This window comes from Stylophora pistillata, chromosome 8, assembly GCF_964205215.1.
Source record: "Stylophora pistillata chromosome 8, jaStyPist1.2, whole genome shotgun sequence".
In the NCBI taxonomy this organism is placed as follows: Eukaryota; Metazoa; Cnidaria; class Anthozoa; order Scleractinia; family Pocilloporidae; genus Stylophora; species Stylophora pistillata.
In genome coordinates, this window is record NC_142526.1 from 11,794,551 (window position 1) to 11,806,466 (window position 11,916).

An 11,916-nucleotide genomic window follows, 5' to 3' on the forward strand; every position below is an offset into this window, starting at 1 on the left:
GGCGCCGGATGCAGGGGATACATGTACGAGCAAGCAGAAGTTGATGAACACTTCCGAAAAGAAAGGCGACCAGAGGGAAGTGAGGAGAAAACGTAAATCACGAGAAGAAGGGAGGGTGGACGAAATTTTGGAAAAGAGGATTATGATGAGGGAGGTGACATAAAGGAGGGTGTGAATGGGGTTAACCGACTAGCGACAATTGCGTTGTAAAAATGTGTCATAAAATGTGTCATTAACGAACAATGCAATCACTGACACCGGAAATAGGTGAGTAGAGTGAAACTCCCTTAACTGGTGACGTTTAGCCGCATATCTAGACTATCAAAAAAAGTCCTTCGTTCGATTTACTATGGCGCGCGGGGCGAAGGCCCTTTCATCCTTGATTGACGCCAGAAACATGTCGCTGCTCTTAGCCTGACGAATCTAAGTAGCTCTTTAGGACCCGTGGGGATAAATTTGTCACTCACAAGTAATTAACTGCTTCAATAGGTGACTTGTCATTGCGAAAGCAGATGCTTTTTAGGTGATGTGTTAATCAGAAGTGCTTCGTTTTCGAGATTTGGGGGTGCTTCGTTTTCGAAATTTGGGTGTTTTGTTTTCGAGATTTGGGTGCTTCGTTTTCGAGTTTTGGGTGCTTCGTTTTCGAGTTTTGAGTGCTTCGGTCTTCGGTCTTCGTTTTCGGGTGCTTCGTTTTCGACACTACCTTGTAGGTACGCGTAAACCTTTTGCCCTTACTACGCGATTCAAAAATCAAAGCGCACCTAACCAAATAAAAGACTCTCCAGGGGATCACTAGAAAGGTTGTGAAGTTTGCGCTATTGCCAAACAACACCATCTTGGGAGTCGTGCGTGTAAGTTTTCCTATTTTACAGTTGACCGGTGACACCGCACGCGTTACAAAGCAAGTCGCCAAAACAGTGGTAGGTACTTGGTGAAATCCTTCATACATGTATCAAACCTTAAGAACATGTGGGAATACATGGTCATTTGCATACATTAACTCACATTAAGGATTTCACCAAGTACCTACCCGGAAAACAGCGTTAAAACGACCGCTGGCAACAAAGCGGCTACCGAAAAAAGGTAAGGAGACTTCGCATATTTTATTCCGCGCTTTTATTATCCCTCTAAATTTTTTTCTTATTTTTTTTAATTTTTCCTTTTTCAACGGCCCACACATACGCTTGAAATTCGATCTTAATGTGTTAGTTATTGCTGTTAATGAACTTTAGACCCCAAAGAAAGCGGGTCAGAATTGGATTCCATCCAACAAAACCACCTCCATGCAGATGGACTGAGATAGAACGATGGACACCTCCTGACATGAACGAAAGCGATCCTCGCCGTAATAAACCCTACTTAAGTAGAAGAGGAAGTAAGGGCTGAAAAAAAATAATAATACCAACCAAAATGGGAAACAGAGTGTTTTTGAGGTCGAAATTTTAAAAAATCCTGTTTTACATGCCGATGAAACTAAAACATATGATACCATTCGCTTCAAGCCTCGTGACGCTTCGCGCTTTGTTAGATATGTTTTCGTCGCTCTTATTCATTTAGAGGTCGTGAGTTGTACGTAATTGGAAGAGTACAATCTTGGACCTGTTTACAGAAAAAAAAATTAAATAGCCAAAATTTTCCATCGTACCCAACGAATATACTTTCCACCATTATATTACGAACAGAATTTTGTGAACTTGTGATAGCACCCGTCGCACCTCCGTTAGTTAAGCGGGTCACGCCAAGGAATACGACGTGACTTCTGCTTATTTCACACTTCTCCCTTTTTTGGGCTAAAACCCTACTGTTTTAACGAAGACATTTAACCGTTGTGCCTATAATTCCGCGAAGAGGAAACAGGAAGTCATAGTAAAGCGCTACGCAGAAACCCATGCGTAGATCAAATTGAAAGCGGAATACTCATTCTCGCTTTAGTCTAAAGAGAAAAATTGAAATTTTCACACATGGACTGCATGGTCGAGCGAGATGTTTCATTTTACTCTTTGATAAAAACCTACGAGGGCATTGAAGGAGTTTATGAATAATTATGGCGTTATTATAAGAAACAGACTTCCCCACGGAAAAAGACGAAGACAACTAGATTAAAATATCCCAAGGTGATCTAAAATTGTTTCTTTGTTGGCTGAATTTCATATGAACCGCACTATCACAACGCTCCAAATCCTTAAAATAACATAACAGCGAGTGTAACTTTACATTTCTTACAAGTTATAATAATTTATCTGGCTATCAACCGTATAATTTTGGAATTTACAAAAATGGAATATGTGAAGAGCTAAGAGATATGAATGACCAGTTGTTAAAGACACTTACCTTTCATGAGGGAAAACAAGAATTAAATTCATAACCTGCTGATCACTAACAGTTGAAAAGGGGCGATGTGTAGTATATCTCATCAAATGTATATCGATAATGTTTAGCGACTTTCCATCCACAACGGAATAAGACGCTTAGCCTGGTAACGAGGAAATCTCGATTTTCGTCTCACAGTACTAGTCTCTCTCAAGTGTGGTCGTCGTGAAGAGCATGAGCTCGTGTTCCAGACATCAGCGGGTTATAGAGTTTATTCCTCCCAACATATCATGATGAACAGTTTATAATCTCTTATTTTCCCCTCAAGACATCGAGCTTATTTCTATGTCCTCCCTATAATCTAGATTTCCTTCCCCTTGGTAAAATTCTCTTTTTTTTTTCTTCGAGTCCCCAAGTTGTTCCTCAACCTTGTTCATGATATACTCGTGGGAAAAAAAAAAGAAAAGAAACAGGAAAAATTTAAAACTGCAAAATCATCATGACAGGAAACGCAATATAGCATCCGACCACATGTAAAGTGCTATAGACGGGGGTTTCCCTATTAAGAATCTTAAAGGAACATAAAGTCAAAAATGAATGAGGTGTACCGTTATCACCGAGCCTCTTTGGCTTGAAAACGAGTATATATTTTGACTGCTATGGCCTTAAAAAGGGGTTGGCTTTGCAAGGAGCCACGACAACGTATGATGGCATTGTCCTTGCAAATTGAAATGGGCAGAGACAGAGAGGCAGCCGAAATGTGTTATTCGAGCTCAATTTTTCATTGAATTCCACCGATTCCTGTCTTCTGGTCTTGAATGTCATCATATGCTGTCAAGAGGACATTTTTGATGTTGCATACTGGGCATGATATGGAAATTTGGGTTTTATTTCGAAGTTCTTCGAAAAATGTAATAAGAAGGATAGCGCCTGTTTACATGGAGGTGGAGGACCTCAGGAGGTTGAAGTAGCCTGCCTAACCGTGGTCGAAAATTAGCTCGCATTAGCATACAATCATACAATCCCGGGGTGGCGTTTCTGGAGGTTGTTGGCGCGCTTGCAAATGCAACATGAGTACGACCCTAACTAGGCGGGTTATTCCAGTCAAGGCATTTACACGTACAAATTGTGACCCCGGATGAAAGGGTTACACTAACCAGCAGACTTAGCAACCCATCATGTAATCTTTACCAGGATGATATAAGAGACTATATGGACCTCACCTATCTGGGATCTATCTCACCTTACCTCACCTATCTGGGGTCCCCCACCTCCATGCGAACAGACACTTAAGTCTTCCTTTCCCTCCAACGGTAAATTTTCTTCACCAATCTCCTGAGAGCGGAAACCGCATGAAATCTGAACACATACATGGCTGTGGATAAGACCGTGAGAGTGTTATATTATTTTGATTAGACTGACTAAATATTGAGTAGCCACCGGCGAAGAAGCGCCGAGAAAAAATGATATGAAGAAAGTATGATAAAGAGGGCAAATTTAAACAGGCTTCTTTCTATGGCGCGTTTTCAGGGTCAAATTTCACATTCTTGTACTTCATTCTGAATTCCGAATTCACATCACTACATGACAATTGCATTTACAAAGTAACTCTGTTATAGTATTTTAATTAAAAACAAGCCATCGTCTACGTTTTTGAAATAAAAAGTACACGTTCCGATTTCACAAAAAAGTTTTCCCGTATTAAAAAAAGTAAACAATTTCAAAAATATTCCCCCTCCGATAGTTTTTACAAGTTTCTAATAAAATATAAATGCACGCAATTTTTTTCAGAATTTAAAATGTCTTTACACATTCTGCAATCGCGTACGTCGCTATACATTAATTCTGAATTTAGAAAATGCCTTTTGAATTGAATAAACGCGTTTTGAATTGAATACTTTTTGCCAGGCGTTCCTGGCGGAATTCTGGATGGCCTGGTCGCTTGTTCAGAGCTGCGCTTTTTGACCAGCGGCTCTCGTGTCTAAAAACAACCACTCGAAAACGTACTCTGAACTGCTCAGAGTTGTATTTTTGTATTTTTTTGTTGTGGATGGAACAACTTGTGGATAATACAGCCTTTACAACGGAGCAATGGCAGTTTTTACAGAGCTTAAGGCTCACTCTTTTGGATTCATCGTGACGATTGCACCAAGTGTCAGCGAAGATGTAGCTGATTACGCTTTGTTTCGGCTACAGCAATTGCCGCGCCATTTAGCGCGATTGGCACATGTGACGCATGTTTAAAATGCAGTACAGAGAGAGATTGATGCCGTCAATAGTATTTTAATGAGTGTGGAAAAAAACTTTGCTCCCTTTCATCCAGGAAATTCATGTCAGAGTACGTCCTACACCGGAGGCGTTGGCCGCCCACGTATTGACATCAAAAGGGAGCAACTGGAATATTTGATAAAAAACATCTCTATTCCTGACATTGCGGGAGTCCTTGGAATTTGTGTAAGCAATCATGTAAAAAAGCGATTAAGAGAGCATGGCCGAGAAATGGCATTGAGGTGGCTTTCAATAACTCCCAGAGCAGTATGCTGTGTCAGTGGACCTCTTGCCTTATGGCATATTGGTGGTAACCATAAGTTGATCAGGTATTAAAAAGTGTTCTATTCATTCAAAAAGGATGGCAGAATGATTTATAAATTGAGGCGTTTGGGAAGCCGCGAGTAGAATCAATTTCCTTCCCCTTTTTTCTTGAATAAGTTAAGGATAGTTGAAAAAAACTCAAATATCATGAGCTCTGCTGTCTTTATCCGAAACATCTAAATCTAAGACTGACACTATACTATTACATCCACAGCCGATGAGTGGATTGTTGTATTTCAGGTGGAGAATAGTTATACACGGTGGTGTAGATGGGTACACGAGAATTCCTGTTTATCTCCATGCTGGAACAAACAATAGGGCAGATACAGTATGCGAACTCTTTGTTACTGCTACTAAAGAATATGGATTACCCTCCCGTGTCCGATCAGACAAAGGAGGAGAAAATGTTGATGTGGCTATGTATATGTTGGAGCATCCACTACTTGGTCCCGGAAGAGGAAGCATGATTGTGGGAAGAAGTGTCCACAACCAACGTATAGAAAGACTATGGCGAGATGTTTTTGAGGGTGTTCTGTATCTGATTTATCATCACGGGTTTATTACGAATCAACTTAACAGCCTGCTCCCAGTTGGCTTGTTAGCTCAATTGGTAGAGCGTTGCACTAGTATTGCAGAGGTCAGTGGTTCGAATCCCGTACAGACCTGATTTTTTTCAGGTCTTATTTTCGCTATTGCAGAAATAGCGCTCTCTACTGCGAGGATCGTACATCATACGGTGTTTTGTATATTTATTATCATCTTTTCCACCATATGGAAGATTGTGGAGTTCTTGACCCTACAAATTCTGGACACCTATTTCTCTTACATTTTTTTGGTATATCCCCCTGCATAGGCCTTAGGTAGGCCTTTGCCTGGCCCAGGACGCTTTTCAAGTACTCCACTGAGAAGCCATTCAAGGGCACTGGCAGATTCATCAAATCTTTAGACCTGTCACTTTCGCTTGTGCTGCGCATAATGGGATAGCAAAGACGAGCAAGCTCTAGAAAAGTCTCTATTATACATCTGTGCACGTCACTTCCCTTTCCACTTTTGGGGAACTCAATTTTTTTTTCCCCGAGGTTGTTGATTGTCAGACGTACGCGTTCTCCTGACGTTGGTAATTGCTCTGATTTCGACGAAGCAAGGCATACAAACGCACGCGACCAAGTTGGTCTCCCAGAATTGTATGGCCGTACTCTCGCTTTAGAACTTCTAGAAGAGGACTGTCTGATACCAGTACCAGCTGGCGGCTGGTATCCAAATAAACGTTGGTGTTCTGCACGAACGGAATGGCTTGTAGATGGTACCGAGTTGGTCTGTTGAGGTGCCGGTGCCAACGTCACAGGATTAGCGTTTGCACTCGTATTTTATGAGTTTGATGGATTTGACGCCCTGCAAAGCAATTGAGCCGTTTGAAGAAAGCGATCAGCGCAATCGCGGAGCGCTGTATTTGTAGAACTATCTATTTCTTCAGAACTAAAAGCACTCTTCACGACACGTGCAGTAGTTGCAGAAACGGCATACGTATTCGTAAGAGATGCGCTTCTGAACAAGCGACCAGGCTATCCAGAATTCCGCCAGGAACGCCTGGCAAAAAGTATTCAATTCAAAACGCGTTTATTCAATTCAAAACGCATTTACTAAATTCAGAATTAATGTATAGCGACGTACGCGATTGCAGAATGTTTAAAGACATTTTAAATTCTAGAAAAAAATTGCGTGCATTTATATTTCATTAGAAACTTTTAAAAATTATCGGAGAGGAATATTTTTGAAATTGTTTACTTTTTTTAATACGGGAAAACTTTTTTGTGAAATCGAAACGTGTACTTTTTATTTCAAAAACGTAGACGATGGCTTGTTTTTGATTAAAATACTAAAACAGAGTTATTTTGTGAATGCAATTGTCATGCAGTGATGTAAATTCGGAATTCAGAATGAAGTGCAACAAGAATTTGAATTTTGACCCTGAAAACACGCCATAGCCTCCAAACCTAGTTGACGGCATTTTTGAAGTTTGGTGGCTCTTTCGAAAATTTTGGTGGGTCAAAATAATCGTTCGCACTGAAAACAGTTTCGCGTTGACGGATTTTTTTGGCAAAACAAACAAAATTTCGCGTAGTGCGAACAGGCCCTACTTGAATATTTTTCACCTTGTCAAATACGAAATACCCCTGGAAGTAAAAGTGCCCTACAGACAAAACAACTACTTTATAATCATTCATCCTTTATTTTTCTTCTCTTTAAGCTTTTCCTTCATGCGTTGCCGAAACTGAAGTGAAACTCGGAAGGACTTGGCATGCACGTATTTAACCAGCGCACGCAATTGCAAAAGGTATTATGCCTTGCGTGAAAATAAAATTATTCTAGGAAATAAAGAACAGCTTGTGAGGTATAAGGAGCCAAGCTTGACCGAGACCGGAGATGAAGAAAGGTAGCTTGTGTTCAGTGGTCGTACACAGGGCTGCCTTTAGAGCTTGCGCACGCTCGAAAGTGTAGTAGTAAGTGAAACTAAATTTTTTTTACTTTTTTTTCTAAATGAAAGATATTTACAGCCTCTTAGATACCTTGCGAGCAAAGACTCCTTCCTCTTAGATACCTTGCGAGCAAAGACTCCTTCGATCTTCCTGGAAATGTCGGGAAGAGGAAGAGGAAGAGACCTTTCTCGACGTTTCTAGAAGATGGAGGGGACCTCTGCTCACAGGGTACCTCTTAGAGTTACCCAATTCTTAACATTTTCAGAATTATCACTGCGTGCAACATCATTCTTCAAGCCTGGCGCATTATGCTTAAGACAATGCGTCAATAGGCAGTTGTTCAAGTAAAGCACGTTTCTGATGAAATGAATTACTGCTGAATATTTTCCGAATTCACATTATGTTACGTCAGAGATCATCGGCTTCCGCAGCGAAAAGAGACGCGGGAGAGGTGGGCCTGTTGAGGTTTCTGTCCAACCGCGGACTTTAGTTAATGTATTAAATCACCACTGCAAATTACAATCTAGTCCCACCTTTTTATCCATAACCCTCTCAAGGAAGTGATAGAAGTTAGAAAATTTACATCAGGATGAACTCCAATCAAAAGTCAGCAAAGTACTACATTTCATTCTTTTTTACTTTTAACCTCAGGACCAATATAACTTATTACAAAGGTATATCACTAGTCTTAACTAACCTTTACCCACTCTTTTTTGTTAAATTTTACAAAAATTTTCCTACTTATGTATAACAAGTTCTCTTCTTTGTTATATTTACTTAAACAAAGGAGGAAATACATATCAAATGAATATAAAAATAACGAAGGTCTTTACAAGGACCATGTGGGCTAGCCAGGCGAGGCTTACAAGGTTAGACAATAATTGTGTTATAGAGAAGACGTGATCTCCACAGTATTAAAAACAATCACATCTTCTTCTTTCGTTTTATTTGATAAAAATGAAATGTTTACACGGCCTCCTCTAAGGGAAAAAAGGAGGGGAATTCCCACTCGGAAGTAACAGATCTGATTGCCCGTCGAAGTGACGGTAAGTTCTAGGACGAACCAGAATCTAGTTAGTTGGGCATGGCTCCAGTGATTCACACCTTCCTTAGGAACTTCTCCATAAACAACGATTGGCTTCACTTTTTTAAAGCTATGCCCTGATGCAGACCTTGAGGCACTGTTGTGTGGACCTAAGAAAAACGGAAATTATAAACGATGACTGCCAAGTGACATTTTTTACAATTTAATCAAAGTAAGCGAAGAGCATTCAGAGGCTGCTTAAAGTGCTACTGAAACGTAATTTTCATATCCGAGATTTTTGCAATATAATAGAGTTTGAACGTTATTTGCAAACGCTGTGTACTTTTTTTGGGCCAAAGCATAGCGGAAAGTACATTTTTAACCATTCGAAGTTGACCGGCTGAGATCAAAATTGGCGGCCATCCAGTCTATTTAGTTAATCGGCAACTGACGAGATCCACAAGATTAGGATCGAAACCGCGGTCTTGCCTGACCATCTACAGAAAATGTCGAAAGACATTATAACGGCAGATGGGCTACTAAACGCCCCGGGCCAAAGCAATGCCATTCAGAGGATGAAGAAAACATGGAAGCCTCATACGACACCGCCACTGAAGATGATCTACTCGGCAAGTCTGAGGATAACGAACAAATCCCTCTGTACCAAATGCCTAGCAGAACATGCCCAGAATCCCTACAATATAGGGCGAGGGCCAACATAAGAGCAGACGAGGATTTCAAAAATGAGATAAAGCAAATCCTTAACGCGGAGCAAGAAACAGTATAGGCGATCATGTGCTTCTATGAACGTGAAATCGGTCGTTTTAATACCGAAATAAAGAAAAGAAAACGAGCCAAAACGGCTGGAACACCGAACACTAAGAACTGTAGTACGATCGAATCAGCGCGCGTGGCGCAAGCTGAAAGTAATCAAGACAACTTAACGATCGAGACAGTAAAAAAAATAGCTGTACATCTACAAAGGCGAACGATTCGCAAAAGACGCAATCCCTGATGTGCGTACTCAGTGCCACACATAAAGCAAATTCTCATGAAAAACTGGCATTTAACAGAAACACAACCACTACTGAGCGAACTATACAAAAATCCGCCGCTCGTATCTTACAAAAGAGGGCGGTCGCTCAAAGACATACTCGTGAGGGCTAAACTTTGAATAGGCTACTCTAAACACACGCCGGGGAGTCGTGTAGGCCTGTCAACCCCATTTTACGGCACCATCTTCCTCTTCGCTACTGGAGACAACTTCGCTTCGTTCAGAAGAAGATTCACTTGACAAAACTTTAATATCTGCCATCTCCTTCGCCCACGAATACAAACAAACAGTGAGTGAAATAAACCACGTTATCGGAGTGAACACAACCAGTGACGTCATCAATCCATTTCACTCGGTACCAGAGCCGGACATGGTTTTGTGCAAAATTTTTTATTTGAACGGTTAAAAAAGATATCTTTCGCCTCTTTTTGGCCAAAGCAATTTATCTCATGATGATCAGCATATTCAAAACTACAGGTTAGAGCAAAAATTTCAGATACGAAAATTTCGTTTCAGTAGCACTTTAAACGTGCATGAGAATAAACAATCGTTCCGATTACCAGCCCTTCCCCACCAAGGAAGGAATCGCTAAGTCACTCAAATGGCAAATGTAAGATTTAAACGTGCGTGACTTTTCCCCTACTTGCGTTACACTTGATTTAAAATTTAACTCGTCGATCTTCATGTGATTCCTTTCACAAAATTTCTTGGTTCTCGTTTTTTCAGTGCATACATCGGGTTTCAGTCTAGACCCTCAGTGGTTTTAGTCTACTCGTTCAATTTGTCAATTTTTCCTCGATATATTCTTGTTATTGTAACTTTCCCTTTCAGTCGAACCATCACCATCCTAATCGTCACCACCACGTGTTTCGATCAAATGCGTTTCATTAACTGAACGTAGAATAAATTTGCTTTTAAAATCGTCTCTTGGTTGAAGTCTATAACATATAGAAAATATCTTTCATGGACTATAGCGACTAGTGACAGTACAAATAGTCAAGAGATATTTCAAAATTGACTGTATGTAAAGGCCCTTTACAATATCGGTTTTCCTATGGGACTTTGTAAGTGTTATGCAGAAATTGATGTATAAAAGCACAATTACGGAGCCTAATTCGTAGCCCTCTATAGAGGAAGCCCTGACCTCTTGACTCAGAAAACTTTTGAAGTTTCTCAGTGTTAAATCAAGTCACAGGCAGCCCAAGCTCACTACGAGAAAAGCGGACGTGACTCTTACCGTGTTGCGTAACGTTTTATATTTCTAAAGGTTTGTATGGGATGTTATCGGTTTGCCTTAAAAGAGAGAAAAAAATGTCTTGTTTTGAAATAAAATGGGCTCACCTTATTGCCTTGTTGTTTTCTTTGTTGATTCCGAACGTCTCAGGCCATTTTGAAGCGTTTTCGGCGAGTTAGCGCTATGTTGGTGTTCAACAGCAGTTGAACACCAAACCGATAACATCCCATACAAACCTTTATAAATATAAAACGTTACGCAACACGGTAAGAGTCACGTCCGCTTTTCTCGTAGTGAGCTTGGGCTGCCTGTGATCAAGTTTAACAATGTGTGACTGTATAATTGGACACTTACCATGTGCGCAAAAATTAGCTTGACAAGTCCAGGTCACTCCTCTAGGAGCGTGGAAAAATTTGACAAACATGATGTGCATCCTGAAATTATACGTAGGTAAAAATGAAATGAAAATTGGTCTTACTTAAACCTTGGGTACACTTCTTTGGTCCTACTTAAAGAAATAACAGTTCAATTATGAATCACTGGTATCCCCAGTGAATTTTAGTTTTCACCAAAAGGTGAGCAAAGCATCCCTGCACAATTCTTGACACTCCACTTGAACATTGAAGTTCACCCCAGCACTCCAATCAGTTATCGCCTCTAACAATTTCTGAACATCCTTTAGCAATTACCTCTCCCGATTTCTGAACATCCTTTAGCACACAGATAGAAAATGGAAAAAAAAAAAAAATGGATTTTGCTTGATCTAACAACGGTAGGCCATCACATCTTCCACCAACGGATTACTTTTCTCAGTTTCTTGTGCTTTTTTTAGGCGTCGAAAAGGAATTCAAGATCAAAAGTACAGAAGAGCAATAACGATTTCTTATTACACGACTCGGGCAGTCAGAGGGCCAATAACTAAAATCAAACAATCGAAATGCTCTATTGCCGGTCAATATTCTCTCAGTATTGGACCGGGCACTGTCCCAAATGGTCCCGAATGATACCGCACTTGTGTCCCTTTGAACTTCAGTCGTGTAATAAATCTCTTATTAACCAAGCTTGCTCGGGACCGTAACTGGAAGAATATCGGCCCTCGGTCTTTTTTGTACGGACCTCGCTGCGTTCGGTCCGTACTGTCAAGACCTCGGGCCGATATACTCCCAGTACGGCCCTCGCACTTGGTTAATAAGATATATATAATCTGATAATTTCGCAGCTGATT

At 40.5% G+C, this 11,916-nt stretch overlaps 2 protein-coding genes across 2 annotated transcripts in view; both read left to right on the forward strand.

The window, feature by feature from the left end:
* LOC148724991 (uncharacterized) overlaps positions 1-11,916 on the forward strand; it is a 312,950-nt gene that overhangs the window by 58,481 nt on the left and 242,553 nt on the right. The gene's annotated exons all lie outside the window — the stretch shown is intronic.
* On the forward strand, positions 4,597-5,770 carry LOC148724994 (uncharacterized). The gene is made up of 3 exons (XM_088731422.1): positions 4,597-4,907; positions 5,143-5,431; positions 5,623-5,770. The coding sequence occupies exons 1-3, from the start codon at positions 4,597-4,599 to the stop codon at positions 5,764-5,766; spliced, it is 744 nt and encodes a 247-aa protein (XP_088587548.1). The 3' UTR covers positions 5,767-5,770.